Here is a 22,198-nt window from a genome sequence, read left to right on the forward strand (position 1 = left end):
GGCCATGTAGGCCATCCCACAAGTTGCTGCAGAGATACTTAACCCTTCAAAGGCCTATATTTAAGCCCTATATTTAAGTACCCCTTTCATTCCTGGGGTTTTTATTTGCTTGTTTGTTTTTTGAGGGATCTGTGTGGAAAAGTGGAGGTGGGAAGCAGATAGTACTTCTATCATATGTTATGGGCTGCCATTCAGAGTGACCTAGATGAGCTAGAAAAACAGGCTCACAGGAATTTCATGACATTCGACAAGGACAAATGTGAATCCTGCACCTGGGACAGACCAACCTCCTGCAACATACAGGATGGGGCCTCACTGGCAGGCAGCAGCTCTCCTGGAAGGGACCTGCTGAGCCATACACTACAGAGGAGTCAGCAACATGCTCTGGGAGCAATGAAAGCAGTGTCCTGGGCAATATTAACAGGACCATAACTAGTAGACCAAAGTGATCATTACCCTCTGTTCAGCACCCATCAGATTACACCTGGAAAGACCCAGGCTCTTTACTGAGGTGAGAGATGATGGCCATAAAGCAACAGGTGGATGATTCTAACTGGGTATACATGAAAAAAATCACTGCAAGGACAAATAAATATTAGAATATCTGCCATGACAGGTTGTGGAATCTGTCCTTGGAGGACAGAACTGAGAGACCTGACTGATGAAAGTCCTAAGCAACCTGATTTGTATTCAGTGTTCAATCTGCTTTGAGCAGGAAGTTGGACTAGATAAACTCCTAAGCTGCCATCCAATATGCATGATTTTATGACTTGCTACAGCTTCATTCACATTGTCTTAAAGGGTGATTCAAGAGTAAAGTCTCAAACAGTGTAAAATTCTAGGAAGCTTTCAATGCCTATGACTACTGATATTTCTCAATAATTAATACTTCACCATAGACTTTTATTTCATCCATTTAGTTTAGAAAACCCAATGTTATTTTTGGATATGTTCCGTTGTTGATTTATTCCTTTATATGACATTAATTTTATTTACATAAAACAGTAATGTTTTGCTATACATTAATTGCCTGCTCATAAACTGTCACTGTCCTGGAACTATTGAAAACTTGAAGGCTAACTTTTGCAATTAATTTCAAAACATGTATTTCATTCAAGCTTTTCAGGACAATTTACTTCTAGGCTAGGGTAGAAATATACAAGATAACTTAGTACTTAAGTGGAACATAAACAGTAAATGGATGTCATGGAGTCCTGTGCATCCCTCATATTACCCACACCTTCATTGGCTTCATTTAAATGTAGAGTTATTAAGAGAAATATCATATTTGAAATACAGTTGTAGGTACTTAAAATCTGATCCATAGCCCATTTTATTTAGACAGAAAAATCCTCACAAACTCAGTCTTTCGCTTAATTACTTGTTATTCAACATGTCATAGGATGACTGTCTCACAGATATTTGGCAGGGCAGGGAGTGGGGAGCTATTGTCCGAAAATGTATCTAACTGTGCAAGTTAACATTTTTTTTTATTATTATTACTATTATTTCTTTTTTATTGTTATTATTTTATGGCAGAGCCATAGAAGACAAATTTAGGAAGACTGCTTAGGGAGTTCAAGAAATATTTCTTAGAACTTCATTACTTTAGGAGCAAAGACTTCATATGCAACAGCACTAGAACCTTTGCTGTAGCTACAGTAGCACTAGCTGCAGCCCCAGAAGACCAAAAGGATCAGTGACTTAAGACTGTATCATCCCTGAAGATGTCAATTAATAATTCTCCAAATGTATTCTTGGATACAAATGCTAATCGGTTTCAAGTTAACATAATTAATGAAAGTCGTGACAACAACGAAGCATCCCAAGAGGATGTGGGCTCCGACCCACCACATTATGAAGAAACATCTTTTACTGACGAAGCACACAACAAACTGAGAATCAGTTACAGACCAGGAAAAAGAGAATTATATGACAACTTCCTTCAAAGAGGGGAAAAAACAGAAGCTAGTTTACATCCCTATGATACTCACAATAAAATGTATTATCTACAAACTTTTGGCCATAACACAATGGATCCAGTTCCTAAAATTGATTATTATAGAAACACCGGCAGTGTCAGTGGGAATAAGCTCAACAGACCAAGCTTATTAGAAATTCATGAACAACTTGCAAAGGTAAGTGGAAAGGAAAGATACAATTTTTCTCTGTTCCATTTCCAGGCTGTTAATTCTGTTTATTAATATGAGAAAGTCCTTAAATTCATGGACCTTGCCCAAGAGAGAAAGTACAACTAATCACTTTCCATATTTTCTTCAGTAGCTACAGTATGTTTTCTGCCCTGTATCCTGCTCAAAGCAAAGATTTTCATTAAAAGATGATAGTAATGTACTTGATTATCAGAACATCATAGCTTAATCTTACCTAGAAGTATAAAACTACTGAATTTCTTCTGTTTCATTTAGGAGTTAGGATGGTAGATGATGAATATCAACTCATAATTTAACCAAATTACACAAAACACATTTATTCCAAATTTAAATTTAACATCAATTAAAAACTAAGTTTCACAGATTCCTGCTGTATTCATTAAAATATATCTATATATCGATAGCTATTATAAAAAGTATTGCGTGCAATAAAAGCAATTTCAAATAATCAGAAATCAAAGCACTACCTGTTTATTGCAGTAACAAACCATTCAAATAGCAAGAAAGAATCCAGAACAAGAGTGTTGGGGTTGAAAGTGTTTGCCCTGAAGAGGGACAGGAGACAACAATTTCCAGGTATTGATTCAGTGAATTAATTTAGTCCTTCATGCTCATTATAACAATGAGTTTGGAAAGAATCTGAAGAGTCTTTTGAATGACCATGCATAAAGTATTTATGGAAGAATAAGTTGGCTGAATTCCTTCTAATATATCATGCAGAAGAGCTGTTTAGACTTTTCTCATATCCATGTAAAATACACTTACAAAACACACTTACAGAGAAAATTATTGAACAGAAAAACAACTACCTAATTTGTCTTTGAAGAATTTTCTAGGGCTCAGTTTCTTCTCTCCCCTTCTGAGTGGTTCTACAATACAGGAGTTTATTGCTGATACATATGCCCAATGGATTTAATGGGGAAAAAAAGAACCTCCCCCTTAGAGGACTCTTCCTGTTTGTACTATTTCTTCCACATAGACACTACAGTAAATGAATAATGGAATACCAAAAACATGCCATTTAGTGTGATAAACCTCACTTTTGTCACCCTCTATAGCTATATACCCAAAGAAAACACATTGGTCAGGTATAATCTTTATGGTTTGCACATTTAAAACTTCCACTGCAACTAATTTGGTAAGCTAACAACCTTAAGTGTCAAATATCAGATTTTCACTAACTTGTGTGTTACTGCCTCAGCAAAATTCACCTATTTATAGACCTTTTAATGCTCGACTTTTGTATGTGGAGGAACAATCTCCATGCAAAATAATAATGCAAAATAATGTGGAAAAATGCAATGAGAACTTTTGGATGATAAAAACAACTAGATTAAGCAGTTTGAAACAATTAAACTATTAAAAAACCTACTGCAAAACATTACTGGAATAATACGGTACTGAACTGACTTTGGTAAAGTTATAGCCTCTTTCACCTTATCCACAATAATAAGTTCTCCATAATAAACATAGTTCTCCATAAAAAGCAAAGGAGAGACACAGGGTACACCCACTTACTGAACTAAAATCAATCCTTTTTTGAGTTTGTTTTGTACACTTGTGAGGCAGGGCTGGAAAGAGAGAGATCACCTTTGTATTCAAATTCAGACTGAAAGTGTTAAGTGCAGGAAAAACAAACAAACAAACAAACAAAAATAGAGAAAACACACTGTCATTGCCATTGCACTGTTTTACATAATTCTGAGGATCAGATCAGACTAACATCTGATTTTTGTTCAAGATATTGTTCAAACTCCAGTTCTCTGTAGATTCACCTGTCCTAAGAAGGATCAATAGAAAGTAATTAAATCAAGCAAAAAAAAAAAAAAAAAAAAGCCATTAGGAAAATTAAGACCTGATTCTTTAATATCTGATCAGAACATCTTCCTAGTTTGGGCCTGACTTAAATTTATATTATAACTTTAAACTTTAAATGAAGGTCTCCACATACCTGCTTAAAATGGTTAACATAGAAAAGAGAAGCAGGTTACCCGAGTAATTGTTTATATGACTGCAAAGTAGATGTGAAAAGGGAAGAATATGAATTTGGTAGCACTACTCCTTTTCAGCTGCTACTCAAGGGACTAAACATATTTCCATGTTCCAAAGAAAATTCCTATTATAGAAATAATTTACATTGATGGTGGTCAGAGAGATGAAAAATAGTGTATTTTGGCTTTGAACATAATGCTAAATGAACATATACTAAACATTAGCATATTAAGGAATTTTCAGTTTTGACCATTACCTTTTTTTTTTTTTTTTTTTTTTTTTTTCTCTGTTGCATATCTCATTTGGTCAAGAAGATTGATTTGTTTGTTTTAAACACAATTAGATAAATTGCTTGAGATTTGTTAAGACTTAGTGAAGACTAAAAAGGCATCAACTTCCATCCCAGAATACAATGAAGGGAAAATTGCTGACTTTCAGGGAAGAGAAAAGAGCATGGTCTCGCTCAGTTGTTTCCTTACCTTTTTTTTTTTTTTTTAAATATCCAGCTTACAGAAGGATAATCTTGTGCCTCTCAAACTATAAAAGGGAATGTCAGAGGTAATGGGATTTTTGTTATGCTGGCAACCTGCTGTGCCCTTACATGTGTTGTGGCCCTGATCTGGGAACCACTGCCCACAGCACTCATTAGCATGGCTGGAGTCCACTCCTGGCTGTCCCCTGGACTTACTCTGTGACCTTGGACTAATTACTTCTATCTACACACCTTCACTATGTTTTCAAGCTAGTTCTGAACAGGATAGTTCCCAAGTTAGAATAAATTCAGCAGCTGCCAGGCTAAAAAGTATAGGGATATTAACATACTGTCTCAGCTTCTGAAAACCGTGCCAGAACTAGTAGGTACTATCTAGAAGTACCACCCTAGCTTTTGCATATCCAAGTGCTTTGTGGTCTTTCATACAGTCCTGCCTTAAATTTCCAGACAGATTCCATAAAACCCGATTTTCTGACATGTGCTAGGAGTTGAAAAGCACCACTGAAAGATGCAATCAAATGCAATTTAGACATTCCAAAGAATAAACAAATGCGAGAACAGCAAGTAGTAGATTAGTAGAGAAGGCGTTAAGATAGTATGAAAAAGCTGAGCTCCTATCTGCAGGTGAAAGCAGTATGTGCAGCAGAACCCATGTGCAGCAGGCTCTCTAGCCACCCTTAAGTTAGGGATGTAATGCCCCAGTATGTGTGTGTGAGGGGGATAGTCTTATATCCCAGGATACAAATCTGAAGAAGATGCTTTATTCCTTTTTTTTAAACACTAAAATCTGGATTTACCACACTATAACCCAAGGCAATCCCCTCCCTCCACAGATTTTTTGTAACTCAAATTGCTGAAGACAACTGCCTTTTCAAAGCCCAGTGCCAGATTCTGATAAGAAATGACATATATTTGTCTTCAGATTTCTAAACATCACATAAGTTTTCCCACTGTGCTTTGATGCTGGCTTAACATCAGAAGATAAGTATTAATATTTAATACATTTTTAATATGCATTTTTTCAAATGTCAGAATGTAAGCCAGGCTGAAAGGAACTTCAAATATCCAGTTCCCATGCTGCTGGAGTCAAATGTGTGTCATCTTTTAGCAAGATGTGTCACGCTTTGCACACATTAAGCCACAAAACACCAATTAAATCCCTAAGAAATAGTTTAAGTGCTATTTCACAGCTTATAGCTGGTGATAATTACTTGGGCTTAATATTTACCTTACATAAGAAATCATTTAACCTTTCTTCCTCTTGGCTATTCAACACATTTGTTATGAAGACTTGATGACCTCATCATCTTTATCTCCAGGAGAGATGAAGGCTAGACTTCTGAAAAAAGAGAGGAAATTTTTATTTTATTTTAAATAAAATTTTAAAATTTAATAAAATTTTTAAAGGGGTTAAATTCTGATTTTGGTAGCTTTTTAAACTATTCTGTCACTTTTACTCCACATCCTTAATGCATGAGTAGCGCAGGTACAGCTACTTGGTAAATAACAAATCATTGACTAGAGCACACCAATTTAAAATGCATTTAAAATGCATTTATGGAAGGTTTAAGACCATAATTTACAATAATGACATGTGATAGCACAAATTAATTCAAAGTATTAATGAAACAACTTGTTTCAAGTACAAACACTGAACCCTTTAATTTTTTGCCTTTGAAGCTCTAACCACTGTACATGCAAATAAGCAAAAAAAAAAAAACAAAACAGTATTCTGATAATCTTCCTTAACTCACTTTAATCATTTTCTGTTTAGAACAAACAGAGCCATTATTATTTTCGGGTGAGAATTGTTAAACATATCTAAGCATTTCAGGAGCTCAAAGTCACAGGTTTTCAATAGCTTTTGTATTCCCATCACAGGCACCAACTTGAAGTTATGCCAAAATGCATTATCCAGTCACTTATTTCAATTGTGAACACAATCCTAAATTTATTGTGTCAAAGGCATTCTAAAACTTTACATCACAGGAGCTAGAGACCCCTTCCATGAGAAGGGAGATCAAACATTATCATAAATATCATATACAATTAGTTGTTATGCCGATATTGTATTCTATTTTCTGAGTATGTGGACAAAAAACAGAAAGAGATTTGAAGCTTAAGCAGTATCTAGAAACCTCATATGTTTTACAGAATCACAGATGTTTTCCCTCCTTGACTTGTTTAGTTAATGTGGAAACCTCTTCACCCTCCTCCAAACCCTAAACATCTGATTTCTCTCCAGAAGGGACACACACTCCTGACCCTCTGCCTGGCTAAGATAATGTACATACCCCTTCCTGAGTCATTTTGCACAGGACCCAGACAACACTTGGCAACAGTTAACCAAATTCCAACTCAGCGCAAAATCAGTCAGAACTTTGTATAAAAAAATTAAAAGAAACAAACCAGCAATGACAGCACGTGTAAACCTCAGCACTGTGATTAATTCCCATTAAAACCACAGGAAACATATTGTGGTGCTAAACTGAACTGAAGAGATAAAATACAGATACAAGTCTGTAAACTGGATGGGAATGATCCAAAATTCTGGGCTATTTATTATAATTACATAACAAGTATGCCAATTCTTAATCTTATCTACTACAGTTAAGCTAGAGCTGAATAAACCACAGAAAGGGTTATTAATTTACTGCATTATTTATTGCATTTCACAAGTATTTTTCTGACTGCTTTCAAGAATATGCCAGTGTCTCAAGAATATTTGCTGTTGGAATTACGTTTGTACATTAGCCAATGAAAAATACCAGAGTTCGTCACATAACTTATTTGCCATGCTGCACTCAACTAGGTCTCTTCACCAGTAAGCAATTCTCTCTCTATAATTATGATGATTCGTAAATTGTTGCAGCAGCATATAGAGGCCAATCATGAGGCCCTCATTACTTTAGGTGCTCTACTAACATATCAACACAACATATATGTTGAATACAGCTTGGGCTAAAAATAAAAAAAGAAAAGTATCAGATAACAATGTATTTACTCTGTTTAAGTGATTCTTTAATTCTTTCATTTTTTCTTGCTGCTAGCAAGCCCACCTGTTGATGCTTGGTGTCAGAAGAGTATTGCACTAGAAACAGTAAAACTTGATCTTCTTTGGAATTCCTTCTTCCATGTCCCTCTCATACAACCAGGTGTCCTCTGCTTGATACAACAATGTGTTTGTTTTCTGTGTGATCCTTCAGAACATAGCCGTGAGCACCAGCTCAGTGGAAAGAGTGGCTAATGGAGAAAGCACTGCTGGAGATGAGACAACAGCTAGCAAGGAAGAAGAAAACAAAACAGGACTTGTCAAGTTTGGATGGGTGAAGGGTGTGCTGGTGAGAAACTTTCTACATTTCAAAAAAAAAAAAAAGAGGAGAATAAAATTTAAGATTAGTTCTGCAATACTAAGCTTTGTTAAGAAGTAAGAGAGGGAGATGGACTTGAGGGATGTTTGGGGTGCTTTCAAGAATCCCACAAAGCACACTATCATGCTTCTGATTAACACTATTTTCAGTATTACACTAATGCAGAATTGTTTGTTTAAAACCTAGGTAAGATGTATGCTCAATATCTGGGGTGTGATGCTTTTTATTCGACTTTCCTGGATTGTAGGTCAAGCAGGAATTGGTATGTATCGTATTTAATACCATTTTCAACAGTGAAAGGGATAAAGAGGATAAACTATACACAATCACAATTAATATATAATCTGAGATGTGCATTTGCATGTTGCACTTAATCATGTTTTCAAATGCTTGCCAAGGTAAAATATGTTAATCCTCCAAACTATTGGAATTTTCCAGACTTCCAGCCAAATTACTGCTTAGAGGCACAGATCTGTTAACTGTGCATATGATCATCACATTTGAGTATTTCTGAGCTTTGGTAAAATTTGTATTTAGATCCTGTAACAGATGTAAACTCTGTGACTTGGGCCAATTTCTAATATGTGTGTAGAGAGTTAACCTTTAAGAGTTTGCACTTTGCTTATCTGTGAATCCCAAACCTTGTCTTCTGCATATTAAAAACAACACTTCTTCACACTTCTCTGCAAAGATGAAAACAGAACTGGAAGGAGGTGTCATTTCATCACAATTTTAACTATAGCAAAGCACTACATACTAGTGTACAATGAAACACTAAGTTATTAAAACTCTGCTACAGCTTTCATATAAGTAAGCACACTTCATAGTGTATTGTATTTTTGCCTCTTCACTGTGTATTTTCATTAATCCAATTCTTAAATCCCAGTCCCTGGGAGGCTGGGCCCCCCAGGCTCCATGCAGCATGTTGTTAAGCATTCAGTGAAACCAAGGCTCACACTACATGGACCCCTAGCAGCTAGAAGCACCTCAGGAACGTGCAACATATCAGTAGCTGTTGTGTGGTACAACTTCATTTTTTTTTGCTGCTGCTGTAGAGAAACAGAAATGTGAACTGCAATGGCAGTGTCACTGTATTACATGTTCATAAGTAAAATGGGTCCATAAGCTTTAACTGGCACCCAGACATCACGAAAAGCAGCAATTCAAAAGGTTGTTGACAAATATTTCCCTTTGTATTCTCACAGAACAGAAATACTAGGTTGACATGAGCTGGAGTCCAAACTCTGATCTCTGGGCCTCTACTCTCCCCATCTTGGATAAAACTCAGTGCCCAAATTCAGACTGAATATCAACATAATTCACAGCCTTGTTAATGGCTGAAATGAAACACTGAATAGAAACATCTCCAAAATTTTGCATGGCTGAAGTGTAATTTCCAGCAAAATACAGTAACTTCACAGAAGTTCTTCTTGAGCAAGACTGAGCTTTAAAAAAACAGATACAAATAAAATGCTCATTAATAATAAGAAAAAAAAAAATCAGCCACAAAATTACAGGCACAGGTGGAAAAAAAAAAAAAAAAACAAACACAAAACACCACCAAACAATAAATGTTCCAGAACTAAGCGGAAGAACTTTAGCTACTTTTGCAGCGCTCTATGCATGGCTCTAGCACTGTGCCTGACAAAGGGGTGCTTGCTGACTTTATGATGCATACCAAATAAGAGTGTACAGCCCAGGGCACTGTATATGCCTTGCCATGAAAATTCTGCATCTTAATATTGCCAAGGCTTTGCTCTAGGGTTTCATGCAAAATTAGTTTTTAAGGGCAGTTTAGTAACTTATTGAGATCATCAAGAAGTATTACTTTGTTTTGAGGTGTGAGAATAGCCATAGGCAAGAGTAATTCATTTTAGAACAACTTTCTTAGCAGCCATATGCCTAGGTTTCAATCTAAATTTTAATCAGATTTTAGCATTAATTTGCACCAAGATCAGTAACAACCCTTCTGCTTTCACATTTGATTTTACCATTTTAATTCATTGATAAGCAGATCCTTCTTTCTTAGGCTTTATTGCTTTGCTATTGCTTTTTAAAATTGCATGTCTTATGTAAGGAGGTTAGCCTTTCTTCTGAAAATGAGACATCTAATTCCATTTCAATGATTTCTCAATGTATTTTCTGATGTCTTGTAAGCAATGAGTTTAAGTCTCTAGTCAAGTTGCCTAAAGAGAACAGTGATGGAAGTTCATCATCATGAAAGCTTTGGGATTTCACGTGGTACTGCTACTAATGTGGAAATCAAATGAGTTAAACCACCATTTGCACACCATTTATATTCCCATCATTAGAGGGCCAAAGAGAGAAAAAATATATATATATATATTTCCAAATCCTGCTGTCTTGGGCAAAAACTCTGAGAGAATAAAAAAAAAACATGGTACAGTGTTTATCAACAACCTGGATAAAAAGGACAGGCTGGTTTTGATAAGGTTTGAGGTCCAAAACCAGTCTGGCATTTCGACCTAACATTTGGGGACTCTCTCCAAAGTCAGTATTTGTACCTATACATGGAGTGGTTAATTGATGGCAGGGAAAAACACCAAGTTTATGTTAACTGAAAATTTGGCCCCATATATTACAATTATGTTATCCTAGGTTATATATTACCATGTTTTGGTTGGATTACTTGATTTACTTTATGCGTTTTTCTTCTTAAATGTTTGTTGTTGTTGTTGTTTTTAAATAACATTAAGGCCTCCCCTAGCAGATATTACTCATCAAATTAGCATAATATCTGACCCTACTTAGCATATACATATTTACAATATGACTTGTGAAATCTAATAGAGAATTCCAGAAAAATACTCCTCAGGATACATGTGTACTTGACAAATAATTTTAAAACAGGTTTAAGAATAATGTGTCTGACGTTCAAGTTAAGAATTAACAGCTGATTAAAAGCCATATTCAGCCACTTTTGGGGCATAAAATTTAGAGTTCAACAAGGCCCTTCTATGCAGCATGTAATCGTAGCTAACCAGAAAGAATGACCATTTATACTTTTACTTTTGTTTTATGCAGACCATGTACAAAATAAATACATGACTTGTTATGGAAAGAGTTCAGAAATTAAAAGGATAAACATTATTTATTATAGGCTCAAATCACTTTAAATATCCTATGCTACATTATATATCATTTATATCTCTTGCATTATGTTGTTCTTAAAGGATTGTGATAACATGGTTCTAATTCAAGCAGCAAAGAACATTTATTCAGAGGCTGGATGCCTATAGCCCTCCAGTATGAACTGAAGTCAGGGCTCTGATCTGGAAGCTAGGGGGTAAAAATACAGCAGATAGATCAGTATGTTTGTAGTTCTAGTTGGATGTCAGTTGTTGAATACAAGTTTCAATTTGGAGGAGCCTTGGTCAATAAATATTGTTACAGGCAATGTATAATCTTCAGTTCCACATTGAAGTCCCTTGTACCTTACAGAAACAAGAGAGCTACTGCATAAGCACTAGCAAATTCAGATACAAGTAAGAACTGATTCCATGTTTTTGTACCAAACTATGTTGCTGTTGTTGTTGTTTTGCTTTTTTCTCTCAAAGACAGAAATAGGAATAGAAGCAATAAAACTGAGATTAAATGTTGTATTTCATCAAATGACTTGAAACAAGGAAGTTTTCTTGAACTACAGGGCCAAACTTTTATTCGTAATACCAGAAAATATAAGCAATGGCCACAATTGTGTCTCAGGAGATCCCAACAGGACACAAAGAAACTTTTTCACTGGGAGGGTAGTCTACCACTCAAACATGTAACCCAAGGAGGCTGAGAGATCTTTGCTAATGCAGGTTTTCAAGACCCAACTAGCCAAGGCCATCACAGATTTACTGCTGTTCTGGTGATAGCTCAGATATGACTGAGAGGCTAAGATACACACCTTCAGAAATCACTTCCAGCCAATGTTTCTATGATTCTAAATCATACTAGGTGCCTTTTACTTACACAGTTTCTTGCACAGTTTCACAAAGTTAACAGAAACTTGACTTTAGAGCCCATGATTGGAAACATACTCCAAAATCAGACTTACCGAAACTGAGTTCACCTATCACTAATACTGATCTTCAGATGTTTGCTTACATTTAATGTTTTTTTTTTGTTCGTTTTTTTTTTTTTTGATCGTTCGTTTGTTTTTTATATCAGCTAAAAAAGGATGCTAAGTTATCTAAGATTACCCACCACTGGTTACTTGTCAAAGTACACAGCATCTAAAAAATAACATTTCCATTTTTAAATGTTGATTTTGTGTTAAATTAAAACTACTTTTTGCAGGGTAGAAGGAGATTAGGAGAAAGTGGGGAAGCATTGCACTGGACAGCCTGGCAAGCAAGGATATAGAAGGATCACATTCAGATCTTGTTTCTCTCCTTGATAGATTCTTTGTCCTGGTGAAACTATATATAACTATATATATTATATAACTGTGAAACTATACAGTCACTATCCAACTCAGTATTTAACTGATGAAAGACAGAAGAATTCTTAAATGAGCTCTGGTTAATCTCTTTTGTTAAACAGTCGGGATGTATATTAAAGGCTGATATAAGAAACGCTTGCTTGCTTCATTCAGCTAATGGAGAAAACCTTTGACAATCATAAGAGAGATTTTGGCTAGGGTACTCCTATCAAAAAGCATCGTCGCTTGAAGACTGATGGGAATAATTTAATACTGCGACATGGACTCCTTGGAAACATTCCAAGTGGTCAACAAACCATCTTTCAGTTTATTGCTCTGATTCTGGCCTGTAAATTCCATTTAAAGAAAGAATAATATGTAGGAATTGTGGAACATAAGTAAAATATTTTATCTTCTTATTACTGACAGGTCTTGGAGTAATCATAATTCTTCTCGCCACGATGGTAACCTCAATTACTGGGTTGTCAACTTCTGCAATAGCAACTAATGGGTTTGTCCGTGGAGGTAAAATCTTTAGGGTTACTAATGCTTTCAAGCCCTGAAAGATCTTTATGTATTATTTTCATACGATGCAAACCAGCAGGACGATAAAACAAATAGTACATCAGCAGGAACCAGAAGGTAACAACTCTAGCCAACTCTAATCACCATCTATGGCATATTTGAATTGTCATTTTTCATCAATTCCAGATTTCAGTTCAGTCTGTGAAGTACATTTCAGATGTTCCTGCCTAATGCTGAGTGAGAAACGGCATCTGAATTTTCATGGAATTTTTCCATTCTTACCTTGCAGCAGGTCTTTAATGTTCAGAGCCTTACAGGTTGGACGTCCTTGGACAAACTGAACACGAAGCACTCTTCCTCTTATTGTGAATACTGATGCAGATCAGCGGTATCTTCAATTTAATACTTTCTTGTATAATTCTTTATAATACTCCTTACATTTCAGCTACTTCTTCAAAGATGAGCACATATTTTCACTGGAAAAGTAAAATGCATATCAGGTATTTTATGATACAAAGTTTTAGTACATTTCAGATCCTTTAAAAGTTGTAACTGAGCTGCATCTGAGGAAAACAGCAAGTTCTTACTGCATCATTTAAGCAGAAAAGGTATTTGAATACACTTGTATATACTTTCTTTTTCAAATCTTTCAGGTCTTGGAATCATAGTTATTGCTCTGAGTGTAGTAGTAACAACATTAACAGGTATCTCCATGTCTGCCATTTGCACTAATGGAGTAGTAAGAGGAGGTAAGTGAATATCATCTCATGAAAAGTACAAAAATCTTCAGACTTGAACTAGAAAAAAGCGGGAATTGAGATAACTGTGTTATAAGCAAAATAAGAATAAATAAATATATTTGGGGTGATCTCTCTTAATAGAACAAACAGCAAATTAAAACATATGTAATCTTCAACGTTTTCTGACAATAAATATTAAGTGAGATGAGCTGAAATAATTAACTGACAGAGTAATAAGCTCCATTTATGGTGATATGAAAAAAAAAAAAAAAAGATTAATGACTCATTGCATCACTCTTTGGGAGCTTTAAAAATTGTGTCACAGTATATGATTTTTCATGCTTCATGGATCCAAGTAAAGCAGAACCTGCCTAGAGGTGAGGTTTTCTCTGCTCTGTGTTACTGCATTATGGCTCATGAAAAATTGTTTGAAGGTTCGCTTTTGCATACTAGTATGTACTAAAAGGATTCTTGCAGTAGAAAGGCATTCAGAAGAGTCAGAAGTCAGAACCACTACAAAGCACATTCCTTGGTTTTCAGTTAATATATTAATATAGGCAAATCTTTATTATGTTTGTTAGGCTTAAAGTAGAGATTCCTGTGATATACGTGAGAAAAAGTGAGCAAAATCTGAGTATTTAGTTGTGCTGAAATAACAGTAATTTCTGTCTGCAGGTGGAGCATACTATCTTATCTCAAGAAGTCTAGGTCCAGAGTTTGGTGGATCTATAGGACTTATCTTTGCTTTTGCAAATGCTGTGGCAGTTGCTATGTATGTGGTTGGATTTGCTGAAACAGTTGTAGAGCTTCTTAAGGTAAATGTAAATGTTTCATATATATTGTTAAATTGGCACCTTTTATATATACATATTTGTTTTAATGGTGACACTTTTCAGCTGTGGCTTAGGGACAACTTTAGCAGGAAAGATGCTGGTCTTTCTAGCCATGCCATGTAGTGCTTTTCCATTATTTCTGCTTTATGAATATGTCATACATTTCTCAACAAGAGCCTCAAGCATCAGAAAAGGGGGTAGACACCTAATTAAACAGCCAAATAATCCCAGCTATGAAGAGCCAGCTGGACCATGAAATACAAACATTTGGTCTCACAAAACATTGAAACTGATTGAACTATGACAACTCATTCCTTTCTATTTCACCATATTCACAGAATCACAGAATCACAGAATCACAGAATTTTCTAGGTTGGAAGAGACCTCAAGGTCATCGAGTCCAACCTCCAACCTAACGCTAACAGCCCTCCACTAAACCATATCCCTAAGCTCTACATCTAAACATCTTTTGAAGACTTCCAAGGATGGTGACTCCACCACTTCCCTGGGCAGCCTGTTCCAATGCCTCACAACCCTTTCAGTGAAGAAGTTCTTCCTAACATCTAGCCTAAAACTCCCCTGGCTCAACTTAAACCCATTCCCCCTCGTCCTGTCACCAGGCACGTGGGAGAACAGGCCAACCCCCACCTCGCTACAGCCTCCCTTGAGGTACCTATACAGAGCGATAAGGTCGCCCCTGAGCCTCCTCTTCTCCAGGCTGAACAAGCCCAGCTCCCTCAGCCGCTCCTCGTAGGACTTGTTCTCCAGGCCCCTCACCAGCTTCGTCGCCCTTCTCTGCACCCGCTCAAGCACCTCGATGTCCTTCTTGTAGCGAGGGGCCCAAAACTGAACACAGTACTCGAGGTGCGGCCTCACCAGAGCTGAGTACAGGGGGACGATCACCTCCCTAGCCCTGCTGGTCACGCTGTTCCTAATACAAGCCAGGATGCCGTTGGCCTTCTTGGCCACCTGAGCACACTGCTGGCTCATATTCAGCCGACTGTCCACCATCACTCCCAGGTCCTTCTCTGCCTGGCAGCTCTCCAACCATTCCTCTCCCAGCCTGTAGCTCTGCTTGGGGTTATTGCGCCCCAGGTGCAGGACCCGGCACTTGGCCTTGTTAAACTTCATGCAGTTGACCTCAGCCCATCGGTCGAGCCTATCCAGATCCTCCTGCAGAGCTTTCCTACCCTCAAGCAGATCGACACACGCACCTAACTTGGTGTCATCTGCAAACTTACTGAGGGTGCACTCGATGCCCTCGTCCAGATCATCGATGAAGATATTAAAGAGGACCGGCCCCAGCACCGAGCCCTGGGGGACGCCACTAGTGACTGGCCTCCAACTGGACTTAGCTCCATTCACCACGACTCTTTGGGCCCAGCTATCCAGCCAGTTTCTAACCCAACGAAGCGTGCGCCAGTCCAAGCCAAGAGCAGCCAGTTTCTTGAGGAGAATGCTGTGGGAGACGGTGTCAAAAGCCTTGCTGAAATCAAGGTAGACCACATCCACAGCCTTTCCCTCATCCACCCAGCGCGTCACTCTGTCATAGAAGGAGATCAGGTTCGTCAGGCATGACCTGCCTTTCATAAAGCCATGCTGACTGGGCCTGATCGCCTGCTTCCCCTTCAAGTGCTGCATGATGACTCTCAGGAGGATCTGCTCCATGAGCTTTCCTGGCACTGAGGTCAAACTGACAGGCCTGTAGTTTCCTGGGTCTGCCCTCCGGCCCTTCTTGTAGATGGGCGTCACGTTTGCTAGCCGCCAGTCGATTGGGACCTCCCCCGATAGCCAGGACTGTTGATAAATGATGGACAGTGGCTTGGCCAGCTCCTCTGCCAGTTCCCTCAGTACCCTTGGGTGGATCCCATCTGGCCCCATCGACATCCCACCAGCTGGGCCAATAAGGACTGGTCCTAACAACATTTTTTTTTTTTTTTTTTTTACTGTTTCCAGGAGAGTGATACAATAATGGTAGATGAGTCCAACGACATCAGAATCATAGGTACCATAACTGTTGTATGTCTTCTTGGCATCTCTGTTGCTGGTATGGAATGGGAAGCAAAGGTAAAGTTTTAAAAGAACATACAAGCAAGCAGTATATTAGAGTACTGCACTCTAGAGGGTTTGTGCATGAGGGATGCTATACAACAGGTGGGATTTTCAAAAGCACTCAGCTTCAGTTTATGCTTAGCCTTTCTAAAAGCAGTAACAGTTTAACCATTACATTCATTGAAAGCACTATTACTCTGTGCTCTTCCTTGAACATTCAATTAGGAAGGAAAAGGAAGTTTATGTTTCACAGACAGCTTTATAATTCATGGCATCATTTATAGCCTTGGGTAAGTGCTTCTTTTACCCTTATTTTTGATGCAGTTTGACAGAATAAACAGTAGTTAAAACAATATATGGTTTTATCACTGTAATCTCTCAAGCTCTGATCAGCAGTTGAGCTCTATTTGCTAGCCATTCCTTAATCTCTGGTGATATCTGTTATTCCTTCACCCTCAAAAAAAAAAAAAAGAAAAAAAAAGTTAAAATTTGAAATACTTCAGAGTGTAGAAATCAGGTCTGTAATTGGACCCTTATTTTCATATTCCGCTGTGATGTAAACTTAGAACTACTTGTAAAGTTCTAAGTTCATATCTTTTTATTTCTATTAACAGGCTCAAGTTATTCTTCTAGTTGTTCTCCTTATTGCCATTGCAAACTTCTTTATTGGAACAGTCATTCCTACTAACAATGAAAAGAAGGCAAGAGGCTTTTTTAATTACCAAGGCAAGTACTGTTCATCTATCACAGAAAAGTAACTTTGCATTCTTTGTGGCTTCATACTGAGTTGAGGATTCCACTGAAAAAGGTCACAGGATAAGGATCTTTGGCTCAAATTTAAATAAGCTTGCAACCAAAGCTTTTTCTTTCATCTTTAATTTTGAGTATGTCTATCTGCTGCTGAATCTGACAGCACAGTTAGCTACAGTTTGAGTCATTTGTGTATCAGCAGAGCACAGACAGACCTTTAAACAGAGCTAAGTGCAAGTGCTGCAGTGACACTCCTGTCACTTCAATATGGCTCTGTGGCTTTGAGATGCAGACAAGCACATCGTACTGGGGACCAGACTGAGGAAATCAAATTCACTTTGCTTATGAGACAGATTCAAACCCAAACGTCCAGATGTGAAAGACTTGATGATTCACCTTCTTCATTAACTAACTCTGGAATCAAATGCCGTTAACATGTTTCATTTTCACCTATATTTGCAGCATCAATATTTGCAGAAAACTTTGGACCAGATTTCAGAGATGGAGAAGGATTTTTCTCGGTGTTTGCCATTTTTTTCCCAGCTGCCACTGGCATTCTTGCAGGAGCCAATATCTCAGGAGATTTAAAAGTATGTATTTCGTTAACTTCATAATACTAGCTGTAGGCTGAAAAAAAGAACAAGAAAAATGATTATGAATCAGCACTGTATTCAGTTTTAAATCATGTCTGATTTTAGGAAGCAAAATTCTCACTTTTAAGTACCTGTTTTATTATTTAAAAATACCATTTCACATTTTCTATCGTAATACATTATGGGTATTTACACAAATTACTGCAATCAGATTTGGGTTGCTGTATCATTTAAAGGCATATTTCAATAAGCCGCAGTAATGTAGCCATAATGGCCTGTTTGCAGAACATTACATAGAGAAAGTATGTGTGTATCTCCTGGTGCTCTTTTGCAAAATTTCCTATAACATCATCCCAAAAAACATACCTGTCAAGCTCATGTTTGTACTCACAAGAATAAGTGGAGACCAGCTTTGTCTGTTCAGGGTCATAGCAATGGCAGAGTAAACAGAGCATTTAATGAAAGCAAATGTGTCCCAATCCCTTGTCACTATGGCTGCTCAAAGGAAAAGATGCAGGTTTGCAGCTGTGGCAAAAGAAAGGTGTCTGAGGAGAAAAGGAAAGGAGGTCCAAGGGTGCCTAAATATCTTGCTGGGGCTGTTCTGTGAAGTCCTCGCTCCTTTTGCAGTACAGCAGTTGCACAAGATGCTACCTCCAGCATCTAAACTCTAACTGTAAATTAGAGACAAGAATTTAGTTTTGAGTGCCCTCTAGTTTTCACGACTCTGCACAATGTGTTTAACGTGAAGAGTGTTTAAAGCTAAACACAAAGATTAACTAATTCAAAGCTCAGAAACATTTTGTAAAATATCTCTAGCAAATATACGGCAATGCAATACTTTGCAGCATTACAAGAAAACCAAAATGCAACAGGGTAGGCAGCAGGGTATCTATAACTCAAGCTTTGGAATCTCATACTTAAAACAAACAACAAAAACACCATAAATAAAATGCAAAAAAAGGCACTGAAAAGAACAGGCTTACACCTAGATTGCCCCAGCATGTCAAATGATATTATTTGATTTTATCATATAGACTCACTGTCTTTAGTACCTTAAGGATTTGACCAAAGGTCTGTTAGTTCTGCGTTGGCAAAGCAATCACAAGTTCACCAGGATCCTATCAACCCTGACAGCCGGTTTTGTTTCCCTCCCTTACACTGACTCTATGCCTCATCTCCTTTGTTTTCAGAGGACTCCTTTTGAAGTCAAGCACAGAGAGAAATACATAGAAACTGAGCCACTAATAACATTTATGAGATTCCATTTTTAATTAAAAAAAAAAAAAAAATCATTGTACTTCTGTCCACTGGGACTGAATCAGCCTCACACAATCTCCATCCTTTTATCAAGCAAAAATAATTCTTTTGCTATACGTGGTACTCTCTATCTATGGCAAGCTCCCAAAGCAGCAGCACTTCTTTCATAAGCTATTTGAAAGAGTCTGAACAGACCAAGAAAACCAGGTCTCCTGTTGGCTCCCTGCAGCTGTTTCTGTCTGGCAATAAGTAAAAGTCTATGACCAGCTCCTCCAGGCTGCAGATTCCCCACTGAGCATGTTTAGATGCATTAGATCTAATTAAATTAACCAGCCTCCACAGAAATCCAAAAGACAAGCTGAGTATTTAAATTGTAAGATTGACAAACTTTGTTTAGAATTTGTTACAAACACCTGTGTACATGCTTCTGTAGCCACTACACACTTAGTAGGCTACTAAGTAGTAAGCTACTCCAAAGTCTGCTTATGGAAAGAGTTCATCTTCCTAGTGACTTCAGAGGATTTTGGAGCAGGCCTCAAAATGCTAATGGCATATTAAATGTGTTTAATTATTAACATATTTTAAAAGTTGCAAAGCAGCAAGAAGCTTTAACTCTAAGATTTAAGATTACAGTGATTAAGACTGCAGCATAAAACTCTACAGAAACAGTGACCAGAGGCACACCAAAAGTGTATAAATTAAAGTTACCAGGATCCCAGGGCAAAAGGTCTTATGGAGCTGAAATGACTTTGAAGTTATTTTTCAGTTCAATAGGCCCTTACCTCACTTAAAAATATATAGTAATTATTTATGCAGTTAAGTCATTCATCCGTGTTTCACACAAGTCACCAAATCTATATACATATTTTTCCATGCAATTAGTGTAGTTGTTGTAAAAGTATAAAAATTTGTGGCTTAAATGTATTCCAGGCATCTATGACAAAAAAAAAAAAAAAAAAAAAAAAAAAAAAAAATCACCAAAGGAACTTAACAAGGCAATTCATAGAGTGCTTCCTACCAGAAACAAACACACAGTAGATTATAAGGTTGGTTGGTATTGAACTCCACTTTAAAATTACAATGTATAACGCAGGTCATTGCATTTTTTTTACTTACAGTTGCATGAATGAAGCTGATATTATTGTGAGACAGTCTATAAACATTATAACCCAACCTTATTAAAACATCTAAATTAAACATCAAAATAGTGAGGAGTAGTTTGTTGTCAAGATACAAGTACCAACAATTACTAGTTGCGGATCACAAAAGTACTGTATTACGTTCAGGGTGACTATATGCAGCTCTCTTACTGATTAACCAAAAATGGTCCAATCTTGTCATCTGCACAAGCATGATGACAACCTCATAAACTGCATTAATGCGGACATGTGTTACACTTGCTTAAACAATTGCTTACACCAAAAGCCTGATCCAATTACAAAGGCACAGAAGGGTTAGTGAGAACATGAGCTGTATTCAGGTCTTTAAGAGGCTGCCTGCACATCTATTACCTACTGCTAGAGAAAAAGATGTCATGTTGAATGGAATAGTCTCGTAGCCTGGATGTGACCATCCAACAATCATCTGGACCCGCTCTACTGATTCAAGCAACTAGATGTTTAGTTCAGGAACTATTTATCTATTTTATCATTAAGACATTAAAATAAAGGCCATTGCAGCAATGTAAGGGGAGTTTAGAGCACCCGGAAATGCAGAGTTTAGGACTCTTCTGCTGCTGTAAGCATTAGCTCTGCTCCTGCAGACTATGTTTCTCTATGAACAGGGATAGGAGCATGGCACCACAGACTGTTTCATGGCTATCAATGTGCTGGGGCAGGAGATGTTGGTGCAGCTGTAAGTGATAAAATTGTACCTTCTTAAAGTATCTTCATGTTGCAGTGTGGTAGGACTAACTGGTATGCAAATGCAATCAAAATGCAGCACGTGAACTCACTGTGTTTTGGTCACTGCTTTATTTTAAGGATCCACAAGGTGCAATACCCAAAGGAACAATGCTGGCCATTCTGATAACAACAGTTGCTTACATAGGTGTTGCAATATGTGCAGGTAAGTATAGAGCCTCTGTTTCAAGTCTTAATTTATACAGATATGAAGTCTGAAAGCCTAGTATGCAAATGAGTGATTAAACTCAACACCTTTTCATCCTGTGAATTTATTATGTAGAAACAGTTGCTTTGATTTTATTGAATGTAAAAACAGCGAATAAAAAGAAATAATCAGCAAAAACAAAGTCCCTGTTTGGCAGCTGGATGACATTTGCCTTGTTTGAGTTTACACAAGAATAGAAAAATGATTTTCATAGAACTTATACAATTACTTTTGCATTTGATTCAGTGACAGACTACTAGCCTATAGTATCCATGAGTGTAGTAAAGATTCAACAACTTCAAATCAATCTGCTCATCTTTTGTTTCTCATTCACTTTGAAGTTTCATATGGCTTCTATTTACACTCATTAGTCTTAGTAAGCACTCATCAGTGTCATGGCAATACACTTATTTTATATGTTGTGTATCAAAGACAAATCAATTGCCTCTCTTCAAGAAGATGCCCTATATTACTAACTGCTCTACAATATTGGAATGTGAAGTAACAAAAATGAACACAAGCATAAAAAGGAGGCCAGGTACTGTGTTGGATAAACATGCAATACAGTTCTCATTACAAGGGTATACTAAATTTCTCATCAAGAAATATTTTTTTTCTTCTATTTGAACAGTACAGTAATAATGAGTGTTGTAAATGACACACCTCTTTATGACCAAATATCCCAGCATTGTATGAAAGTCCTGCAGGGTACTCACTTTCCTGGGAGATGAATCTCAAGTCTTCCTGACTTTAACAATCCTTGTACTTTATACAAAAGACGGAATACTCAAGTCAAATTTCAGCTCAGATATCACATGATTTGGATTTACATTTCACTTGCAATTACAATTGAAGCAGTCATTTTTCATCTTGCTATAAATTT

The 22,198-nt window shown here is 37.1% G+C and overlaps 1 protein-coding gene across 2 annotated transcripts in view; it reads left to right on the plus strand.

The window, feature by feature from the left end:
• The first annotated feature begins 1,727 nt into the window (after positions 1 to 1,727).
• Positions 1,728 to 22,198, plus strand: part of SLC12A1 (solute carrier family 12 member 1) — a 51,400-nt gene continuing 30,929 nt past the window's right edge. Inside the window, exons 1-9 of one of the 2 annotated variants that reach the window (XM_032194825.1) lie at positions 1,728 to 2,138; positions 7,863 to 7,997; positions 8,214 to 8,289; positions 12,886 to 12,981; positions 14,397 to 14,536; positions 16,511 to 16,621; positions 17,221 to 17,332; positions 17,819 to 17,946; positions 21,189 to 21,273. In XM_032194825.1, coding sequence (XP_032050716.1) covers positions 1,728 to 2,138; positions 7,863 to 7,997; positions 8,214 to 8,289; positions 12,886 to 12,981; positions 14,397 to 14,536; positions 16,511 to 16,621; positions 17,221 to 17,332; positions 17,819 to 17,946; positions 21,189 to 21,273 — 1,294 coding nt within the window. Of the gene's footprint in view, positions 2,139 to 7,862; positions 7,998 to 8,213; positions 8,290 to 12,885; positions 12,982 to 13,634; positions 13,731 to 14,396; positions 14,537 to 16,510; positions 16,622 to 17,220; positions 17,333 to 17,818; positions 17,947 to 21,188; positions 21,274 to 22,198 lie in introns of both variants that reach the window. The other variant, XM_032194826.1, reaches the window with a different exon arrangement.

Source organism: Aythya fuligula, chromosome 11 (assembly GCF_009819795.1).
Source record: "Aythya fuligula isolate bAytFul2 chromosome 11, bAytFul2.pri, whole genome shotgun sequence".
Lineage (NCBI taxonomy): Eukaryota > Metazoa > Chordata > Aves > Anseriformes > Anatidae > Aythya > Aythya fuligula.